Source organism: Haliaeetus leucocephalus, unplaced genomic scaffold (genome assembly GCF_000737465.1).
Source record: "Haliaeetus leucocephalus isolate CR32 unplaced genomic scaffold, Haliaeetus_leucocephalus-4.0 Scaffold598, whole genome shotgun sequence".
NCBI lineage: Eukaryota > Metazoa > Chordata > Aves > Accipitriformes > Accipitridae > Haliaeetus > Haliaeetus leucocephalus.
The window spans coordinates 6173861-6198024 of record NW_010973034.1 but is presented as its reverse complement, the minus strand read 5'-3'; the positions used below and the strand labels follow the sequence as shown (position 1 = coordinate 6198024).

At 36.7% G+C, this 24164-nt stretch overlaps 1 protein-coding gene across 1 annotated transcript in view; it reads left to right on the top strand.

Moving 5' to 3' along the window:
• ATG10 (autophagy related 10) overlaps window positions 1-24164 on the top strand; it is a 78933-nt gene that overhangs the window by 4899 nt on the left and 49870 nt on the right. The window contains exon 3 of the mRNA XM_010578058.1: window positions 749-794. Coding sequence (XP_010576360.1) covers window positions 749-794 — 46 coding nt within the window. The remainder of the gene's footprint in view (window positions 1-748; window positions 795-24164) is intronic.

The following is a 24164-nucleotide window of genomic DNA, read 5'->3' as shown; positions in this document are numbered from 1 at the left end:
GTACATTTTTTCCAGTGATCTGTTATTAAACTTTTTCTTTCCTCTTACTTCCAATTAAAAAAAGAAAAATGTTTATATATGTGTGCAGATAGTCAGGTCAGCATGGGGGGAAACCTCCTAAAACATTCTCCTGCCACTCTGAAATTGCACAAGGACCTTTTACAACAGTAGACCATATGGCCTGGGAAGCAGAATGATAAGAAGGGAACTGGGAGAAGGTACAGCTTTGTCTGTTTTCTCTTACATTTGACCCTCAGATGTGATCAAGAGAAGGGAACAAATTGTGACTCTGCACATGTTAAGTTCTGAAGTGTTGTTGTTGTTTTTTTCCAGGACTTTAAGAAAGTTAGAGGGGGAATAGAGCAAAACTAAACCAGTCTACCAAGAATTGACAAGTTTATACTGCTTGAAATAGATAGATCAAAATTGTTAATAGCTGCTCATCTCTTCGTGACCTTAGTGCACTGTGTTCCATTTTTTTGGCACTCAACCTGACCCCCAGGTAGCAGTTGTCTTATTCAATTAATAGCTATACTAAATTTTATTTTTGCTGTTCAGGTCTTTGACTCCTTTAACACCAAGAACTAGTGTAAACTACCTGTGAGAAGATGCTGAAAAGCAATGCTGTCATTGGTGCCTATAAAGAGACTTGGAACTTATGCCTAAATACCATGCTCTGTTTATTTTCTAGAACAGTGATGATACTTGGTTACAGAAATTTTTTTTCTTTCTTGTTTTCTGAACACAGGACCTTGGTGATGGTTATCTTAGTAAAACACAGTTCCAAGTAAGAAGTAGAAACCTCCCACCAGATCTGAAGGAGAAAAACAATGATAACATTGAACAAACGTTATTTACACATGTTGAAGTAAGTACAGATTTTAGACTTCTGTGTTTATAAAATAAATCATGAACAGGACTTTTTAAAATACTATACTGTTTCCCTCCAGAAAGATGTCAGATCTTAAGTTACAAGTGGCGCTTAATTATTCTTCCTACAGTTGCTCTTATTCATGCATGCAGCTATATTGGTGATGAAAATTGGGAGGAAATGGAAAGGCTCCATCATCTCTTATGTATATATTTCCCTCATGGAAGGATAATATTTATTTGCACATTGATTCACTAACATTAAGGAAACTTTTTTTGGTATGTGGAAAAAAGATTAAACATGAAGATTTAGTTATCTCAGAGGTAAATATTAATTAAAAAATAAAGAAAACTTTGAGGTTAATAATCATTTGAAGTGATATTTACTAAATAAGTTGTGTATAAGAATTTTGTACTCAGTGTATACTTTTCTACTGTGGAACTAACTTAAAATACTGAGCAATTTTTTGGAACTGTTGGTGGGAAATAAAATAGATTTGGTGTTCTTGAAGGAGAGTAAACTTTTTTGTTCCAGAAAATGAAAGCCGTTCCTTAAACTTGGGGTGAGCTGATCTGAATGATTATTTGCTTGTTTGATTCTGCATCAGACCTCCAGGTTATTGACTAATCAAGATAAAACCAGTAGAAATTCACTCCCTTGTTATGTTGTTACCATAAATATGAAAGCAAATCTTGGATTATAATTGACTGAAAACAACGTATTCTATATATTATAAACTATTGAATAGGTGGACATGCCATATTTTCCAGTTACCTTTTCCTGCAACAATTCTTTTTTCAGCAGCACACAGACTTTATTCCCCACCCCCCACCCCGGAGAGTCTGGTACAGGGTCTGAAATCAGATTGTTTTGGCCTGGTTTCTGAACAAAATGGCATCTAAAACAGTCGTGCTGTCTGTTGGTCTGTGATGTAGTAATTTCTACTGATTTTTGATTTCACTCACACGTTTCAGCTGTATTTTAAAGAGGGGTAGATGTCAAAAAGTATTTGCTTCTTAAAAATCTTGTGAAAGCAGATGGCTGGCTAGATGAAAATGACTTTTTCTGGCAGGTGGTAGTCTGATCTTTTATGTTCTGTTTGGCTAGTCAGTGCAAGTACAGGACTGGACTAAAGCAGCACCTTGGTCCCTCTGAGTGCCCTGAGGAACAGCTAGGGTTCACATGCCAGAAGTAAGCTGGAAACAAGACATGGTTCTGTTGCCAATAAGACAACTTGTTTAATACACTGAAAAAAAAAAAAAAAATTTTACAAGCCTGTTGCTGGTACTCCAGCTTTGATACGAATTGGAGTCCATATAATCTTTAGAATCATTATCTGTAGTTGTTTGATAAGTACCAATTATAAACATAGTATGTAGGTCACCTGAAAGGTAGCTGAAGCATTTTAAGTTGTTGTTTAATTTAAATTCTAGTATTTCTTAAAATGAAGGCTAATATCAATTCTTCAGAGCTTGTTACTTAATTGTCACTACGACAGCATTTGTATACTTCAGCCCTGACTTGTAAGAACAGATGACTGTTTATATTCAAAATTGCTCTTAACGATTGTGACTTTTTTTTAATAATGAATCGAGTCTTCATTACGGAGTGTATTTTAAAAGAATGTCTTGTAAAAAGCTATTGAGTCCTTCTGGAAAGAAGTATCAGCTATAGAAAAACTGTCACAACACAAAAAAGGCTTCAGAGCCTGTAACATACTGAAACAGAGTCTTTAATATACTGAAATATAATAATAAACAATCTTCAATATAATGAAATATGATTCCAGGCCAAAATATGGTTTATCAAGATACTGATATTAATAATTACCTCTTGAAACATTGTGAAAGATTTTCATGTTCTGAATCATAGAAATGGCTATGTTAAAAGAGACCTTGAATGTTAGCTGGTCCTCTTTGAGAAGAAGCCTTTGTTCATGTTGCGTAGTAGCGGTAAAGATGAACGGTGAAGCAAGAGAAAGGTCTTAGAAAATTATGTAAGTTATAAGACATGAGGGTGTGCATAAGAAAAAAAATGAGTTTCCTCTCCAAAATATTCACTGCGTAATAGAGATTATGTCAAATATATATTCTGAAGGGTAACCAGGCTGTTAAAGTTACTTAATCTAGAAAATGGAAGAAGCACATCAATAAGTTGGAAAATGAAATTTCCTATGGATACGTAAAGTAAAACTATATATTTAACACTAAGAAGAAAGATGGAAATGGTGACTGTAGAGGGGTAAATTTACTCAAACACAGCAGTGCATGTATAAGATGCATCTGCTTTTCCACAAATGTTGAATGTCAGAGTCCTGTTGCACTAACAGCCTGTTACTTAAATAGGTTTTGTTTTTGTAAAAGTATATGTTGCAGCCATAAATCACATGGTGTTATGCAGTTACTGCAAGCTCTTTCAATAAGTTATTGAAATATGTTCTGATGAGTAGAATTCAGCAAAAGTTGTGGTCTTGGTAGAAGTTGGAAAGGTTTCCACTGGTTATATGCCTTCAATATTTAGCATTTTTTCCTTAGAAAATTTATAAATTTATTTTTATATAGTTCAAGTCTAAAGGAGCGCTAGATAAAAATTTAAATTTCTTTTGGAAAAAATGTGGCCATTGTCTGATACTTGCATATTTCACAATTTTCAGTTTCAGAGTTACTGTTATGATCTAGTGTATTGTATCTCTACAATTTGTGTCTTATTGAGATATTTCCATCTGTCAGTAGTCTGATCTTCTCCTTCAAGGTGTGGTAGGATATATGATAAATAGTTTTATGTAAGATAATTAACTAGGAACGGTAAGAAAGCAAAAATAAGGGAATTAAGGTCCAAGTAATCAATATCCATTTTTAGGAACAACCAGTGTTGACAAAAAGACAAGGAAAAAAATGTACTGTGGTATATGACAGGGCATAAGAAGTTTCTCCTGTTCCTGGGAATCCAGTTCAGAGATTGCAAATAGAATGTTAGTTTTGGCAGGCAAGGTGAAAATTAGGGGAAAAATTGGAAGACAGATTTTTGAAGCTGGGTGGAAATACAGGAAGGTTATCCATAGTGAGGCTATAACTCCTCTTTAAGTAATTGAACCAAAGACACATCAGGGAAGAGGTGATGTTGAATAAATCAGTGAGTATATACTGTTGTAGCAAAGAGTACGGTTAGGATGTTGAAACTGCAGAGAAGCAAAATTATTACTGTTCTGTTCACTCTTAATCTGTGAAGATATTGAAATGTAATGATACTATACAGGAAATACACAGAATAGCTGAAGTAACTTTATTCAAATAGAAAATCAATTGTCGGTTACCACAGTATCAAGAATGTGCTAATCTTATTGGATCTCCAGAGAACCTGATAAAATGATTTGAAAAGTTTATTTCAGCTTATTGGTCATATGGACAGTTAACGTTTCCAACTTTCCATCTCATTGTCTGGTATCTAAATATTTGGAGCCTTCCTGGTGAAGGAGTGATGAATAACTATGTATCCTGGTCTTTTCTACAGAGCAGTCTGTATTATGTGGTATGCTTGGTTCCATTTATACAAGGTGTGTTTTCATCTGAAAACCAAGAATAAAATTCTGTGTGGGTTTCTTTCTGCTTATTTTAGATATCTGCAATATAGAGCTTGTCACTTAAATCTTTGTTTCAGCCTGAGGAGGTAAAAAAGCATTTTTGGGTATAAATCAGTCAACCTATTTTAGGTGTCGTCTTTAGGAGAAGATAAGTCTAAAAGTGTCTGTTTTTCTTCACTGATGATCAAGGGAAGCTAGATGGTTAACCTCGATGTAGAAGTTTGCATTTTGTCATGTAAATCTCATACAACAAAATATGGATCTGAGCTCATTAAAAGCAGTAGTGATTTTTGGTGGTGACTTCACTGAGGCCAAGATTTCACTTTGACGGTAAAGCTTATACTTAGTTGAGGACTGTCTTTTGTAAAGTAGCAACTCGCGAAAAAAAAAAAAAAGGATTTAAGGAGAAACTGTTGGAGCATTGGCTTAAGCTTTGATTGAGAACCTTACATTGAGACTGTCATGCTTGTGCAGTGGAACGCTGTGGCCTTTGTGATACTGGGGGTCAGAATGGGCAGTCACAGTCAGTACCTGTAATGGTTCTGCACATGTTAGTGTGCCAAAGTACCACCATTTTTGGGGGGTGGGGTAAGGGTGCTGTGAGTTGCTGTATTCTAGCTCCTGTTGGAACTTCTTAACTTGCACAGGGGTTCCTGTATTGCAGGTATTGTGAGATACTAAGGATCACCTGATTGGCAGTAAGTTGCTGTAATGGGAGGCAGCCTGCTCTATAGGACCAGCAGGAATACAGTGGAACCTAAGACCAGGTTTGGGAACCACTGTGCTGTACTGCAGCAAGTTGGCATGTTATCTAGTATGAAGCAGGTTTTCCATTTTCTGGAACTTGGAGGCTTCTGCTTTGCACATAATAGTTAATTGATGATTTCTTCAGCTCATTGGCAAGCCTGCAGAATTCAGACTGTCTCCTTCTTATCTTTTTGCATGTCAGTGAACCTTTGATATCCGCTAGTTTCCAGACACACTCTTGCTAATGCCTGAGCTGTCCTAGGCAGTAGAGGTTACCTTATGAACTCACATGAGGACTGTAAAGGGTGTTGGGAGCTGTGAGAAGGCTCACAGCTTTAAGTGGGTACAGTATAAGCATCATGAGTTGGATTGTATTCTTTATATTGAAATGACCCTTAACACAAGCTTAGGGGAAGGTAAATGTAAAAAGGGTTTATGTCCACATAGGTGCACTGACACTATAAAGCAAGGTATCTGGAGACAGGTATGCTTAAATGCTAATATCTTCTTAAAGCAGTTTAAGAAAGTTTCTCTCTGTACTTGGCAGTAACTGGAGCTGTCAAGCTATTTATCTAACCAGGTGCCTGGGGATGCTGTTTTATGCAGACCCTATCTTTCCATTTGCCATCTTACTAGAAAAAGATTGAGAATGTTCCTCTGGAATGCCATTCTCTTATTTCTGTGGATTTAGTTTCATCAAGATGTTTGTGTTCACATCCAGATTGGTAAACAGAAAATACTAATGACATTGTGACTAACCATAAACAAACTTTTGACTGAGTTTGTGGAGAACACCCTTCTAACCAGTGAGATCAGATTCGGTCCCTAGGATATGAGCTGAAGAGTTCATAAATCTTTTAGAGTACCTTCCAATAGAATAAAAATAGCATGAGATGCAAAGCAAGGAACTGATACAAACACACGGTGCCATTTGAAAATTTTTAAGTTGCAATTTTGTTCTGGTTAAATTTTGATTGAATCAGTTGTTGTCTTTCTGTGCTCTCCTGACTTTATGCCAAATGAGTGTCAGCTATACTTTTCTGCAGACAGTATAAATCTTGTGTAACCACCATACTGTGTTCTGGCTAATTCAGCCACAATCTTCAGTGTATATTCTTTCTTGATCAAAATCAAATCTGTCCTGCCAAGGGATCTGTCAGGATTTGTATCAATGAACATGGAATTGTGTCTTCTTTTGTATAACTTATCTCATATGTGGAAACATGTTTCAAATATTTCTATATTGACAATCTTATGTTACCCAAATTTATAAAAGAGATTCGTGTAAGTTGTTCGTCACAAGCTCTTCATGGAGACTGGATGCAATGATGACCAGCTGTGGGAGGTAGCAAGTTTGATGATCTTAACCTGGGCTTGGTTTTGAGGGATACTGTGGCACTGGTATCTTGACTGTGAGGCAGTAGCTTCTGCTTCCACTGACACTGGAATCTGACCCTTCTATATTTGTGGGTTTTTTTTCCCCCTTTTCAGTCATCCTCTTGTTTTCTAGTCAAGGTACATCACAGTGAACAGAATGGTTTTTCCTCCCTATGACTGAAACTGTTCAAATGCTACAAAGTCATATTTCACTTACTTTATTATGAGCCTAGGTAGCGAACTGCACTGAAATGATGCCTTTCATTCTAGACTTTAGTATTTACCATCATCCAACTCCAGCTTTTGTTAAGTGCTGTGTAGACATATTTTAAGCAAGAACAGAACAATTACATATATTGTTACGTGAATTGTTGATAAGATGAAAAAATACTGTACAAAATTAAAAATGAAGATAGTCCTGCCTCAAAGAGCTTATATTCTAAAAGAGTAAAATAGGAAAATCTGGATTCACTTTATGCATTCTTTTTGTTTGTTATTCAAATAGCTCAAGGGAAGCAATAACTTGGAGTAATAATTCTCTGTGTGTGGTTTGTCTCAGCTCTTCTGGGTATTGCAGAAGTGAGTCAGCGTGGAACCATTTCTGAAGCCAGAGCCATTGCTGCTTTATGAAGGAGTGGGCAGGTTGGGAATGTTGAAGGTCTGTTAATATCTGATGTTGCCTTTGGAAAATGAGCACTAGGCTTCACAAACATGTTGATTAAGTTATGTATTTACTTTTATGTGGACTCCGCCTTTGCTGGCAGATGTTCGTTAGTTAGTGAAGAACTGCCTGATGGAGGACGTTGGAATGAGTCTGACATGTTTCTTGAACTTCATAATACCATGTGATTCGCTGTTCTGCTGTGCTGTTCAGTTTATAACAACTAGGAAATTAAAATTCTTAGTAATTATTAATCATTTTTTTCTCTAAACAAATCCAGTATTTTTAGAATTAAGAACAACAACTTTTTTTGTGCGAAAGTAAATAAGATGAACTCAGTGTAAACATTTGCATAACCACAGTATTTGTTGGATGGTTAAAACATGTGAAGTGAAAACTCAGCAGACAGTACTTAAGGAGTAAAATGTAAATACATTTAATGGAATCCAGCACTCACTGCAGAAAATAATGAAAGGACCTTAGTAAAGAGGGAGAAAATCAAGTATTACATACTCACCAAAAACATCAGTTTGTAATGAATGATGAGAACAGTGCAGTTGCTCAGAAACAGGTGAGTTTACCCCTACTCTTTTCAGTAGTTTCCTTGTTGCTCTGAGAAGGGAAATAAATCATGTTGCATCTGTATTCAACCCAAAATATGTTCCCTTGAAAAACTGATATGGGGAGCTTTGGTAGCTTTGATAGGAAGGAAGTATTCTAATTTCAGTTTGTCTCGGATCTACTCAGACCCTTTTCATCATGCTTGGCTTCCTATTCCAATTCCATTAGGTCTCCTGGGAGTGAGATCTTCCTTTGGTGCTGCTGCCCAAAATGTTGCTAGTCAGCCTTAACTGCGCCACAGTACATGTCTGTGCCCTGTAAGTCTGTCTTAGCCAGGCCAGTGTTTGGCCCCAACTTCCAAATTCCTTAATGCTTCATTGTCTAGCATATGTACCAGCAACCTTTTCAAATGCCAGGTCACAGAAGGGAAATCCAAATTGTTGATGGAAACGTGTAAAAAATAAGAAGAAACCACTTATTCTAAGGAGATCTGAAGTGTGTTGCAAAATGCAGTGAAGATGCTTGTGATTTTGCTTAGAAATGTATTAATCTGAAATTGGAATTAGCCTTTTTTAAACCACAAGAAAATATTCTGGTGTGGATTTTATTAACTGTTTTCGACATGAAAAGGCTTGGCAAAAGAGTGACATTGTTTAGAAATATCAAGGCTGGAAGAAACTTTGGTGTAGACATTACACCCCTTCCTTGAGCTGGAGAAACCTCAATGAAGGAAGAGTGCTGTGGCGACAGAAGTCATTTGAATCCCAGATACATCCTGCTTCTGGGCTCTTCATTGATGGGATGCCTCAGTCTTCAAGGAAGAGCCTAAATGCTTCTGCAAAGTTCTGGAGACATGGGAAGTTTTTGTCTCCCACGCACAGACCTTTGTCGATCATTTTCAGTGTGTCACTTTGGTATCCTGGCAGTAGTTACATTTAGTTTTCAACAGCTTTGATGACATACTGTTGGCTTGACTATCATTGTGGGTGGTGGGACTCTGATCTTAATTCTCTATCTTATACATTCTTTGATTGCTGTTCTGTTTTACCCAGTAGGATATGCTTAATAAGTTTTCACAAACCTTAGAAATTATCTCAGAGCAAATATATAAACTAATTATGAAGCTTTTGGGAGAACTGAAGCAGCACATTGTATGACCTCCAAAAGTGATTTCTTTTTGGTTTAGATGTTAGCATAGAGTGATTTCAACTTTTTATCTGCTATCTTAGTATTCAGAGTTGTCGCTTAATATTAGCAAATAAATGCTACATCAAACACAGAAGAAGATGCTCTAATTCGGATTTGGTAACTGAATGTGACAAGTCAGAGTTACCAAGGTTGAAGGCATGATGTAATCCTAGTAGAATGTCTTCCTTCTGCAGTAAATAAACCTCCTTTTCCTATGGAGCACACGTTGAGACTGTGATAAGTGAAGATGGTTTTTCGAGAATCTGAACTTTGAGACACTAGTAATACCACTGACAGAATTATTTATAAGCTTCCTCATTTGGCCCAATGATCCTGTATTATAGATATTAAAAAGCAGTATTGTTATTCTGTTCTATTTAGTGCGTTTTTTTCATGATGTCCAGAAAGTTATTTTGAAAAATTTATAAAGGTGGTTGTAGTGCATCTAGACAAAAAAAAAAAATCCAGACTGAAGTCTTTAAACTTTAATTCTTCAAGTTGAAATTTAATTGAATAATTTTTAAGTGTGATTTAATTTCATAAATGTACAATCTGTCTTTTTTTATGTGTACCTTCTTAATAAATTAAGTCATTATTATGAGATTGTAAAAAATAATTTTTAAAAATGGTGCCAGAGTGGACTTCAACAGCAGTTGTCTTTGCCCTGTAAATTATGCTGACTAATTTACCTTAAAACTGTAATTGCTTATACAGCAGAAGTATCTGAGAAATGTACGCCACACATTCAGATAGTCATGGGCTGTGTGTTTCCCCTCTTAATTTGCCAGGGTGATGTCTTTTTTTCACAAGGCTTCATGGTTTTTGCATCAAATGCTTGGATAGCCACATGCTTGGCATGCCTTGATACCTGGGCAAAACATTCAGAGGTTCCAACTTCTACAGTTTTATGAGTGGAAAGACTTGTGAGAAGTTAAAATCTGTTTTTCTGTTTTCAATTTAAAAATATTACTGTAGTAGTCTTAATAAGAAAAACTGCTATAAAAATAGACATTTCTTGTTTGTTGTGTTACTACTTAAAAAAAAAAAAGTTCATTATACAGTGGTCTGCTGTTACAATGTATTGTTGTTGTTTCCCCCCCGTTTTTTTTCTCCTCCAGAAAAAGTTCAAATTGAGCCACCATGAGTGGAAGAGGTACTGAAGTGATGGGCATATCAACAGTGCTTATGGTGGCTCATATGGCCACACTGTGGCATCCTATTATATTATTTAATATATTAAAACTAATGTGTCTTGTAACATAGCACCATTGTGGCATTTCCTAAGCAGTGCTGTACTTGGGGATAATGGGGATGAAGAGTTTTGGGGGAGCATACTAGTAAGATGCGATGATTCTTCATCACGTACGAGCAAGTAGGTGCCAAATACTTGCCCAGTTAAACCTATAAAACTAGATTGTTCAGGAGTTTGAACAGGCTGAACACTACAGCATTTTTACTCAGTACAACTCATAAATGGGGACAGGCATGTGGTTAAAAGCTCACTAGAATTCATGAAAGACCTACATGCATTACTCTGAATTTTACTCTCACAGTTTGCTTTATCTCTAAATTGTGTGCATTTTCATATTAAGATTATACGCTTTAGGATTCAGTAGAACACGATACATATTGGTGGTACTTGTTCAGAATTGATTAATCACCGAGATACGCAAAATGCAAAAGGATTATGCTCCAAGCACATACATTGAAACTGACAGTGATTTTAAATATAATAGAAAGAAGATTAATGTTAAAATTCTTCCATTCCTAAAAACACTTCTTCATGTGTGTTTGGAGTAACCTGGTCTTAAGAAGGTAAAGGAAAGGGATTTTGGAGCAATAGAAATACTTCTGAAATTAATTGATACAGAATTATGTTTTGGTTTGGCCAGTGTGGGGTATGGAGACGTAAGAGAGGTGCCCGAGTCATGAGCAGCATTTGGAAGCCTGGGTTTTAAAGTGTGCTTCTGTTTTATGTCCATACATATGTCCTAAGTTAGTGATGGTGGCAAATAGGGATGGATGGAGTGAAGAAGAATGAGTCTTGCTCCCAGCAGTCTGGGTGGCATTGCCGCACCAGCATGATGGGCGGTATATGCTGTGCCAGGTGTAGATTAGTTTGCTCCCTCCCAGAGTGGTGAGGGAGTCCTAAGGGAGATTGCAACACCCTAATCATAATTTCAGCATTTGGCTGCTCCAGGGGCAGTCTGGTGATGCACTGCCCTAACTCTGGGCAGAGCATTGTCTTTTTGTCCAGACTGTATTTTTCAAGTGTTTGACATTAGCTCACAAACAAGAAACATGACACTATAGTATTTGTCAATACTGTTTTACCACAAAGGAAACAAAATCACAATCTAGGCAATTGTTAGCATTTTACTTTTATGGTGAACCTCAAAATACTTCATGTTGCCAGTCTTGCATATATGCCTTCCCTTGTTTCTTTTAAATTAAATTGTACTGGTACAGTGTTATGCTCTAATTTTCTAGGGGCAATGCTCATCTGTATTGGAGCAATACTCTTATTTTGGCCAAATGCCTCTATTTTGTAGCAGCATTGTATGATTCATCTTTCAGTGAGTTTGGATTATTCTCCTGCAACACACAGGTCATGTTGGCTTGGAGCGAATATTGCAGTTTTAGGGCCTTAGCGTGAGCAGTGGCTTCCTGAGAACCAGGCAAAATGGTCAAATTTCCATATGTTGCTGCTTTGTAGAAAATTCATTGCTATTGTCCTTTTAGCTGTGAGGTCTAACTGAGTTTTGTTTGCTCCCCAACACCATCTCACCATCATTGTCTCTGAACTGGTTGCACGGGTCACTCTCAAGATACATGAAAAAACCCTTTCCTCCCCTTTGTTACAAAGAACAGTTATTACTTCCTACTCTGGAAAAAGATGCAGCCTTGTACTTTCTTTCTGCATGCTAAATCTTTCTATACCACAAATCTTATTTGTTAGCCTTATTAATTAAAAAGCAGCCACTGCTGGTTTTGTCTTAATGCTGTAGAGATTTAGCTTTCTTCTTGAGGTTGGAATGTAGTGTTCCTCGAGGACATTACAGAGTTATACTGGGTAATCAGTGTGTGATTTTGAGGCCTAGTCCTTCCTAGATAAAACTAAGTAGCGTTGAAATTGATTGAGATTTAGGAACTTATGCTGCAGAAAAATGCTTTGTTGTCAATAATAACAATAACTTATCTTTCCTCATACAGACAAATGCACAGTGAGGAGACACTGCTTTCTTACCTTTTAGTAGTCAAGTCTTAGTATATGTCCTTTAAATATGTAGCTTAGCTATGAAAAGAAGACTTCTTTTCATACTGGACTGGTACTCAACATGATACTACCAAAGCAAAGTGTTAAAATTTCGTACTAATGTGATTATGAATGCCTCAATTTCAAAATTATTATTCTAGTTTACAGCAGAAATGAATTTGGTTCTGTGAATTTGTATGAGATACAGGTGTTTTTCTGAATGAGCAAGACAATATATCTTTCATACATAGCAGGTATTTTTTACTTGAATTCAGCTGGTTAATGTTGTGTAATCTTTCTGCCCTGGTTTGCCAGGGACTAGTTTAGACATGCCTATTGACAGTTTAGATGAGACACACTTACTTCTACTGTATACAAGATACTGAACACACATTCTAAGCAAAGGGAACATTGTTTAAATGTTCATATATGTTTGGGAACAGGAAAATATACTGCTTAGCATGAATGGGTGTCTGTAACTGGGAGTATTTTGCTCAATAGGTATCTTTCTGATGGTGATCTGTGGTGGTAGCAATGAAAATAAGTAATTTGAACTGACTCAAACCTCTTTTACCATTTTGCTCTGAATTCTGGAGGAAGACATAATGTCATATGCTAAATAAGATTTAAGTTTCCTTTCTGAAAAAGAAAACAAAAAACTCCTTGGGATCATGAGGTGGACATTTCTGTGGGATAAGTGATTAAGATGCAGAAAGACAGACAGCTCTAGTATAAAAGAAAGCTGTGTCTTGTAAGAGGTGAAAGGCTTGTGCTGTAGGTAATAGGTCATACTTTGTAATGTAAACCTTGTGTCCATCTAGTGATTTTTTTAATAAGATCATTAGTATTTATTTCCATCTGTATTTTGTATTTTTCCATATTTGATAGCTTGCCAGTAAAATTTCTTTCCCAGACAGCTGAACCTAGCTTGCAGACTGACAGGGCACAAAAAAAACACCTTCAAAGGAAAGTACATTAAAAAGCTTAGAAATCACCAGAAAGCGTTAACGGCTCTGTTGGCTGTTACACAATGGGATGCAGGAATTGCAATAATGTTCTTCTTCCATCTGGTGCCTGCAAACTTGCTGTTTTCAGAGGCATTCATTGCTGTAGCAAACTGTTCACTTATTGATTCATGTGTAGTTGCCCATTATTCTTTGGAAAAGACTTGGGTTGAAATCGGCTCAGTTCTGTGTTATAAAAGTGCTTGGTGTCAAACACGTTACAAGAAGATGTCAGTCCAAATGCAAATATCATCAAATTTCAAAGCATCTCCACATGTTGTATATATTTGGAATGTACTGTGAAGGTGTAGTCCCAGGAGTGAGGATCTTGACTGACAATACTCAAAGGAAAATCATGCAATATCTGTGCCAAAATGTCTGTCTTCGACTAAAATTTCAATTTCAGTTTTAAATTTCTTGGCTTATGTTAGCTAACATCCCAGCCTTAAATTTCCTTATTTTCTTAGAATCTCTGTAGTTATTTTCTTTGTTACATCTGGACTGGTTAATTTTCAGGACTGTGAGATAGCTACCGACTGGAAGTTGTGACTCTGAGAGGGAGGAATGGTTTTGTGAACTAAAGGATGGGAAAGAGCTGGAGCTGGCCCTTTTCACTCCCAGTAGCAAAAGGAGACAACCTTACTATGGAATGTGCCTCCTCATTTCCTTATATTGGTTGCCAGTTGGGGCAATATTGGGGTTTCCAGTTTTGTCACTTTACTGCAGAACAAGGACCAGCTTAGGTCCTCATGAGGAGTATTTGGAGGAAACCTGGGCCTCAGCCTGCTGGCAGGGTTAGTATTTACAGTTTTCATAGGAGAAGCTTCAGAGTTCTGTGAGGAGGAAAACGAGTGAAGACAGAGACAGGACACTTATTTCTTATTGCCAGACCAGGAGATGAAGGAGTTGATAGCACAAACCAGTTAAAAATGTCCAACTCTTTGTCCTCCCTGAATATCTGAAATAACCATGTTCATATGGCAAGAGTCGTTGATGATGTGTTCATAGCAAGACAGGCTTGCCAGGTTAGCCATCGCCTATCTTACGTTCTGTTCACCCAGAATATAAATTAATCTCTTCAGTCCCACAGTAGTGAGCAGGTAAATGAATTTATTAATAGTTTTCCTGAAAGTATTACAGGTATTCCTAGTATTCTGCCCATTTTAGTTAAATGTCATATAATATGCATTTATGTAAATCTTGTCTTGCTTTCAGAAACTGTGAGCAACAAGGAGGTGAATTGAGACTACATTGGAAATGTTAATTTTGGCATATGGAAGCTTATAGGTGCTTTACTATGTAACTTTTTCACCTCTTTCTTGAAGGATTTGGTGCTCTCTGTACTGATGTAACTGTGATAGTTGTTTATGGAATTGATCACTGTGTGTTGTATACCTACATGCTGCCAGTGTAGTGATAGAAACAGTAACAGCCAGTTACTGGACTGGAGAACCCTTGTGAAGAAGGAGCAGTTTATAGCAGCTAGAACATCACTGATGTTCATCTACTGTTGAAACATTACTTGTGGGAGAAAAAAATTAGTATTTCATGGAAAGGAAAAGGCTCAGTTAAGTGAAACCCTTTTGGTCTTACAGCTAGTGAGAGAAGTTTGGAGAAATAAGCTGTAATTGGTAGAATGGCAGTACTGCAGAAAAATTTGGGAAGGTATAAACTATGTACAGATATATAGCATCACAATCCGTGCAATAAATGTTCGTATAAAAATTTATTTTAAATTGCACTGTGTGTTATCCCTACACAGTTTTAAAAAGTTCATATCCTGGCCACTTTTTACAATTCATTATTATAATAGGCTGATAACATGCACGTTTCTATTTCAAACAATTGACTACAAGATTTTGAAATAAATAAATGTGAAACTTTAGTATAAAGTGCAGTTTTTGCTAAGGTCTTCTCTTAAGGAGTTCAGCATCAAGGACATTTAGGATGAAAGCGTCGCTCCTATAGGCAGTAATATGGAAAAGCCAGTGGTTGTGAGTAACCGTTTTTTGACTGATTTCCTTTGGAAATGATCTTAAGAGGTCATACTGTCTGTCTCTCCACCACAATGTACTTTTGAAGTTGTTTGCAAAGATCAGTCACATCTGGCAGAGGTTATTCACATTCTGAAGATGCTAAGTTCCTAACAAGCTTTGCAATACCAGTCAGTGAGATGGAGAAGAAAGGTGCTGGTAATAACTCAAATGACTGCTTACCACCCAGGTATGAAGAAGAGGGGAGGGAGGGATGGAAGCCATAGTGACATCCTGAGGTTTATTTAGCCTGTGTCTACATTAGTATTGTGGTTCACAGCAGTAGTGTAGTTTTGGAGGAAAGCCCCCAACTGTCCCCACTTCCCATGAGTTGGTTGGTTTGATGCACGTGAACTAGATTGCTTTTGGAGGAAACTAAACTAGAAGATTTCCAGGTGTGTACTGCAGGGGCACCAACTTGTAATGGAGATGTAAGTGTCCAGACCAACGACCGATTTTTACGTACAGCTTTGAACCACATGTAGTTGATCTTTCAGTTCAGAGGATCAGACTAAGTCCAGTCTGCAGTAAAATCTTGGAGCTGCATATGCTGTAGGTTTTGGGGTCTCTGCACCAGCTATTGATGTCCTTGGTCTATTCCTGTAGTGCTGTATTACTTGCTAATGCAGGCGTAACCCTAAGTATCTTAGTGTACCAACACTTGTGCCTAGTAAAGTAGTCCTAAAATAAGGACCCAAGTTCCTGTGTAGTCAGTGGGGAGCAGTATATGCTTTTGACTATCTCTAAATAAAGATCTTGTCTGCTTGAGTTCAGGCAGCAGTTATGCAGAGTCTGCTTTTGGAGCCCTTCAAAGCCAGTTATTTCGTCACAAAGTGAGTTGAAATGTAAGCCCTGAATCTGAATTAATGAATCTGAATTAAGTGTCTAGCTTAAGCAAACTGAATTCCATCTTCCAGCTTTTAGTTCTTCAGCTTGTGAAATTTTTGTTTTCCCTCCTTTATGCACTGCTCAGTCAAATCCACACTTTTGGGATGTTAGCAGATAATACTGATCATATTAGAAGCAAGGTGTCTCAGAAGAATTAGGTAAACATGACTAAAGATCATCACATTTTTGGCATCTGGGCCGTATGATTTTTCAGCAGTCTGTAGAAGCTAAGTGTAGGTTTCTGAACTGACCTGATACTTAGCAGTGGCAAGTCCTTTGACTATCTTTAGTGGAAGCTTCTGAGCACATGATGCTTTGGAAAATCAGGCCACATAAATAGGCACTTCAATAAAAACCTGCTAATCTAAATGGAAGTTGCTGATTTTGAGGGTTTTGTCCAAGATTTAAAAGCTAAGGCAAGCTTAATTGTCTTGAGTAGTTACGTGGGTTTGCAAGAATGAACACAAGAGCAAGAAGAAGCTACCTATATGAAATCCTAAATCCCAGGTAGGATGCATGTAATACATTTAAATATCTCCTTTGTAGAATCCTTCAGCAATGTCACAGGATGTGTTTTAATGTATGTTTAACTAGTCCAGTGATTAAGACGTAGAAATGCAGTTAAAGAACAATTGAAGAGAGTATGCAATCAAAATTTTGATTCCATGGTCTGGTATTAGCTAGAATTATTTAGCTTTCCAAAATAAGTATTACAACTGCAGCCATTTAAATACAAATGTAAATGGTAGAAACTCTTATGAGTTTTTAATTTTTAAGATATTTTTATTTGCTGTCTGTTGTTAGGTACGTATTTTCATGTTCCTCAGTTTTTTTCCCACATTTCGAAAGAGTAGAAACATACTTGCCATTTAACATCAAAGACATAGTTTTTGTGTAAACCATAACTGCACAAATTTGAATTCTAAGAAAAGTGTTAAACATTGGAAAGATGAGAATCCAAAAGATCTGCTATACCAAGAGTTAGCAAGGTGTAATACTCTCCTTTGGATTGTGTTAGGGAAACTGTTTTGATCTGATTTTCTGTGATGTGTGTTTCTGTCTCTGCCCTTGCCTCTACTTAGAAATTCTTCCATCAGTGGAATGATGTTAACCACATTTGAGCAAGGTAGAGGTTTTTAAAGATAATTGAGCTCCTCTAAGTTTTATGGAATTAAATGGCTGACTAGAGGACAGAGACCATAAAAGTTCTCTGCCTGAGGGAAAACTTGCAGCATGTGCTGATAACTTGCTATGTGCCAGAGAATCCACATGAGAAAGACCTTATAAATCTCCTCACTGAAGGAAAAGCCCTCTCCTTCCTTGGACCTAAAACTCAGTTGACCGCAAGATGCAAATCTGAAGAAAAGAAAAATCAATCAGACAAAATGTTTCAAAATAATTCAAGGTAATTCTGAGTGTACAATATTTAACAAGCAACTTGATGAGCAATTTCAAAATGTTTTGTCATGTGGATTTGATGCAATATGAAAAAAACCCCATGAGTTGATTAAAGAACTATGCTTACATAAATAAAAGATTGGGTTTTTGCTGTTGAATTTTTTTCCCACCTTTCCTCAAGTACCTATGCTTTGGGAAGACAGAGAGTGCATTTGACTAACTGCGAGTAAAGCTTCCCAACGGGCAGCCATGTAGCCCTGTCAGAATAGGCTGGGTATATGGATGTTAAAACATTGCATCCTTTGGTGAAGCCCACCATACCTTTAGTTGATAGAGTATCTGTCCTGTGAATGGAAGATTTGAACGTCTGTTAATAGTGAAACTGTGCTGGACCTTTCTGGTAGCATTTTTGATCCTGCATTATATAGATGCTCAGAACTTGCTAAGTCTGTCCTAAATTTCTGGACATACACGATCCTATCCAAAGCTGCTGTGTGTGTGTGGCACTAAAGTCCATAATCTATACAGTAAGCCCAGTGATTCCACCAAGCTTTATTACCCAGTTCTTCATGTATGCAGAAATTCTTAACAGTTCCGGGAAGAACATTGGTGCAGGCAGTGTATAGTGCTAGGCATCTCTCATATTTGCGGTAGATGGCTATCTTTGAAAGCAAGATGTAATGGAAATATTCTTTTTTAATTCGTATGAGGAGTACTTACTTTCCCTGTCTTCTTGCATATTTGAAGATTATTTTTTTTTTCTGGTTGATTTAATCATTTTGTAACTATGGTATTGTATGGGCGTTGGTTGCTGTAACAGATTTCAGAGCAAGGATATATTAAAATTCTATCCAGTTTTCACAGAAGTTAATGTAAGGACTCCCTGTACTGTGAACTGTATCTGATTCTGCTTTACAGGTAACAGTCTTAGTAGCCAGACAGGCAAAGACTTTTAATATCCAAGTTTTTGAATGAAAGTAAATCATAACTTACTGATGAAGTAAAGGTATTTCTAAACCATGTTTTCAAACATTGGAGCTAGTCTAAACTTCTATATAGAGCTTCTTGGGCACCTGGAATAATCTGGCCATCAGTAATCTAGAAAAGGTATTTTCTGCCACTGCTAATCAGATTTGTTGTATTAGACTTTACTGCTCCATGTAGTTCTCCAAGTTTTTCACCTCTTCTACTAATATGTCTTATTTTCTTTGTCTCTGCACGAAAAGAACATTCTGCTGCCACAGTAGAGTCTCATTACAGAATTTTATTTCAAACCCATCTCTAGAAATATGTCTAAAAATAGCTAGACTTTAATGCCCTTTTTTTTAAGTCTTCTTTCTGAAAACTGCCCAGATACTACTGTGATGGAAATATTGGTAAAAAGGAAGAAACAGAAAAAAACTCATGAGTGGGGTTGTTATTGATGTCTTTCAGTTAATGCACTTCATTATCTTCAGTTGAAATCCCTGTTGTAATCTGATATGCTTATTTTTCTGGAAGGTGTCCTCACAGTATTTTATTTAGCTGGTACTTTCAGATTTTGTCCATTCGTATTTTAAATTGTATCTGAGAATTCACTTTGACCTGTTGTTTGTCAAAGGCAGCCCTTTATCATAGATCTCCTAACTATGTTTAAACGCCAGTTTTGTAAGAGTCTACTGTACTGGCAGCTGGTTATGTTGTAGGTGTTCCAGTGAATGGTATCTCTTGTTTCAGTCTGGTCTAGAAATCTTGCTGTGATGAGTTGTTCTCTTATATGTGTGAAGCCCTTCATAAAGGACAGTACTCTTCAAAGATATAAATAAGATGTAATTAAAAAGCATGATCAGTTTTCTTTAGTGATTGAAGAACATTTAATAACCATACATGAATAATACAACAAAGTGCTTAAGTAAATCAAATAAAAATTGAAGTGCCTCAAAATTTTTTAATTATCAAGAACTGAACACTTAACACTTGAACTGAACTTACTAATAATATGTAGACCTACAAGGAGTGAACGGATCAATAGAAACAAGTGTTAAGAGTAGGAGGGAAGTGAGCTGATGCAATACTTTGGTGAGGAAGGGGATGACCCCATTCTAGTCAGTTAGAGACTACTTTTAGAGCAGTTTCAGAATGCCGGAAGTTAGATTACAAATAGTTTCATTTTCAGGATCAGGAGAGCAGAATGGTGGGTTTTCCCTTCCTTTTCATCTTTTAATTTGTCTCTTGAATTTTCCCCATCAGTATCAAAGAACAGGTGTTTAAAAATATCTTATCTCTGACTGTAAATACAGTTGTATTCAGCTGGTTCTGAAATAAAATGTTTGTTCTTAATTCAGTAAAATGCTAGAAATTCAAAATGTGGATTAAATTTTATGAGATGTATTGAATTAGCCAAGGAAAACCCTTGCAAATGGATTCTCCCACTACACTCGCACAGTTTGCAGTTATGTATTGTATGTTGCAAATAACAGAGAAGAGATAAAAAAAGAAAACATTTTTTCAGGTGTTTCAAACATGGCTATAACAAGGAAATAACTTAGGTTGTAAGCTGTTTTTCAGACACCTTCTGTTCTCATTTTGAAGGAGTTAAAAGTGCTTATTTCTGGAGGCAGAGTAGCTATTTTTCATGCATTGCTTTGTTAGACATAATTAACCTCGTAGAGAAGTAGGGTATTACCTGGGCCATCTCTCTAGAAGTTGTGAACGTGCCTTTGCTGAAACAGACGATTCATTGTGATAATGTCAGGAAACCAAACAATGTAATAAAATGACTGTATACACTGAATAGTTTCCATCTGTCCATACCTTCCGTATTTGTGTTCTGTAGTGTGTTATTCCCTGAATTTTACTGTAAAATAAACAGGAATACATGTAATCTTTTTGGTCTCCTTATTTTCCATATTTCCTTTTGCTGCACTTTATAGTGTTTTTATTGAGTATTTTTAGTAAAGGTAGATAAATAGCAATCATATCTGTAGTATTTGGAAGAATACAGAAAGCTTCCTCAACACATCTCTCAAAAAATAGGTTAGGAAAAATATTTGTTATGGAACTAGAAATCAGTTCTGGAGGATTTACAACTTTTTTTAGATTAAAAGAACAGTTGAAACAAGAAGTTCTTAACATGTCAATAATAGCATTTTAAGGCAAACTTGTAGAATTATGTTTCCCCACTAGTCTATTGCAAGTGGTTCGTTGATAACTGTGGCATTATTAAATTTAACTATTATTCTGGTATTATTTCTAAAAAGGGTGAGAGTCTGGTAGATAACAGCTGATGGATTTTTTTCAGCAGTTGGGTTTCTTAATGAGCAAAACCTGAAACTCTTTCAGATTTGGTTTTAGCATGTAGTAAGAATTACAGAATAGCTGGCCTTAGAAAACAAGCTTGGATGGATGTATCATGAATTGATTCTGTTTAAAATAGATGTTCAGCTTAAGTATGTAAGTTTCTTAATTTCAAAGGGACACTAGATGCAAAATACACTGTACCAGCTACTAAGAAGAAAATTAACTCTGTCCAAGCCAAAACCAGGACATGTGCTTTGACTTTCTTTCAGTTGAAAGTGCAGAATAGTCTGAAACCTAACCATTGTAGCAAGATCATTAGGAAAATAAAGCAACCTTAGGGAATGGAGGAAAGGTATAGCTTAGATGTTTTAGATATAAAATAAAAATTTCCCCCAAAAGAACCTGCATTATATCTTGAAAATAGGTCTGAAAAGATGCTAAGACAAATGTCAAAAGGTTCTTTAACCCTGTAAATAGAAAGATTAAAGGAAGAGAAGCAAGCCCAGGGGAAAGATTGCGGACAAAATTATATTTTACTCTCTCCACCAGGTAAATGGAAATAAATTCCCATCTTCAGTAAAGACAATTTCAGAGAAGGCAGGATAGCTAATGAGAATGGGGGTGTATACAGACAGAAATTACTTTGACCAAGGAGGAGGCAGAATTTGAGAGGAGATTGTGAAGTAGAAGGTAAGAGATAACTTCTACCCTAGAATTCCTGTCAGGTATCTGTCTTGTTGGGTGATAGTTTTGGAATGCAAACAAAGAAATCTGTTTGGTTTTTTCTATTTAAAGAGGCAAAAAGCTATAGGTTTATTAGCCTAACATCAGTGGTATTCCAGTTTTTTGAATAAATTCTTAAAGAAGAAGTAGGTAAAGCTTGAAGATGGAAATAGGATGGAATGCAAGATGGGGTTACAGAAGATAGTGGATATATTGAACCATAACCAGTTATTTGGCAAAATAACTGATTTGTTGGAGAAAGAGAATTCAGTGCTTTTCATCCATTTAAAGTTTAGTAAAACTTTTTTTATTAATAGCACACACGAAAACAAAACTGAGTGATAATACCACAAAAATTTACCCTTGGACAAATCTGATGTTTTAACTAGTAATTGTAGTACAGGAAGTAGGAGAGGGTTAATTAAATTTGCTGATGGCAAAATATCTGGAGGCTTTTTCAATACAGCAGAAGATAAGAAATTCCTATGGAGAGAACCAGAGAACCTTGAGGACTGGCATAACAGAAACAGGATGAAATTTAGTGGTGCAAAGTATAAGGTCATGTACTTGGGGAGTAAGGATAAGATAATTCTGTTTCAGAGGCTCGTGGCTCATTAGTTGGAAATGACTGAGGAAGAGAAATAAATGGGTGTTTTAGTTGATCGTAGGATTACTGTGAACTGCTAATGGGCATGAATGAAATAAAGACAGTTTTGGGTTCTGTCTGGGTATTACTCTCAGCTGAAATTGGTATTATACAAGGATGGTATTATGCAACAAGGATGTTGAGGATCTGTTGTGCTGTATGTTTAATTTCAGTTACTCCCACTCAAAAAAAGGGGGAGGGGGGGATTAAAAAAATGTTAGAATTGTTGTGATGATTGGGAAAACCAGATTGGGAAAAGCCTATCTTGTGAGAAAAGACCAGAAGAATTCATCTTGTTTAGCCTAGAAAAAAAACCCAAAGCCTGAAAGGAAATATGATTTATTACTGTTAATACATTGGGGGAAAAAGGTTTGAAATGCCAGGGTACGAAAAAGCTATTTAAACTAAACTAAAATGTTGGCACTGGAATTAAAAGTTATAAACTCAACTTCAATAAACTTGCATTAGAACCAGAGGAGAAGTGAGATGCTCAAATGGCTTTCCAAAAGAAAGAATAGTATCCTGAAGCCAATTAGTTTTCAGGTAACACTATATAATTTAGTAAAAGGTATTGTATGATGTTTGATACCTGTGATAATGAGATACTGAACTTAATGACCCAGAAGGTCCCTTGCCCTCTTTATTTCATACATTATTATTATTCATTTTGTGTTATCCATGACTGTGGTGAAAAATAGGTATTTAGAGTTAATGCCTTTGTTGATCTATCTTTCTATTTATCTATCTCTCTCTCTGTGCCAGATTTTGCAAGGCTGCTTGGAGAGCAGAGATTCCATAAGAATGCATTTTCCCTTGTAAAACAGGACCCTCATCTTTACATTATCTGTGTGAGAAGTATATTTACTTTTGCCCTAGATAAAGGGTCCTAAAAGCCTGGGATCTCATTTTGAGAAAGTGTGATCCTCAAAATCCCTCAGATTTTATTCTTTCAAAATCTGGCTCCCAAGTTCTGTTTTCATGTGAAGGTTAGCTAGGAATTTCTCCTCCTTTTATGTCCTTCCCAAAACAAATCAGAGAAATACTTTACCTTCACAGCAGAAGAAACAGGAGGAAGAAAATATAGGAAGTTTATCAAGAATTAGGCTAAGAATTCACATTGCTAGCTAGCATTTTCCCCTTGTTGTTTGGAGTCTTGCTTCATCACTGAGACCCCAATGTACCATGGGGGATGCCTGTCTTAGGATAAGCTTTCAAAAGAAAATGAGGAAATAATTTGGTTTAGTTAGAGAAAGAGGGCTGAGAATTTGTGGGTGAGATTATGTATGTGGTCACACTTTGTATGAGTGAGAAAGAGGGCAGGAGCGTTTGGTGCGGTTGGACTGTGAAGAGGAACACGTAGAGAAAGTCTGGGATAAGCAGACAGTCATTAGTATGGACTGAGATTGTCCCCTGCTAAAACTTGCTTAATGGTGGTACACATTGCATTTTTTTCCCCCCAGAGGCTGAACAGGGATCTTTTGTACTTCCATGGATCAGACCTGATATCACTACTCAGGAGTGTTATTATTAGTAATGCTAAACAGTGCCTGTGTGCTTCAGGTAGTTTGTGTCCACTTTGTAATGAACATGAGGCATTTAGGAATTGTGATGGGATGAGACCAACAAATGATTAAATCCCCTTGGTTGCTTTTGGTTTTTTTTCCCCTGGGATTGGAAATGTGGGTTGTCATAGCCATTTATAGTGTATCAGTCTAAAAGCTACATTCTTATCCGATAAAAAGAACCAGGAAGTGACTAGTAAGTCAGGGAACAGGGGATGAGAGGTCCTATCCTGAACACAAAGCAGAGCAAGAGAGTGGAGAGAGCACTGCTCTGAGCAGCCTCAGAGGGTGAAAACTTGGTCCCTGTTATTGCAACTTAGCTTTAGAGCTGAGCTCTGATGTATTAAAGAGGGAGGACGCTGCAAGGTTAGTCATTTATTTCACCTTTGT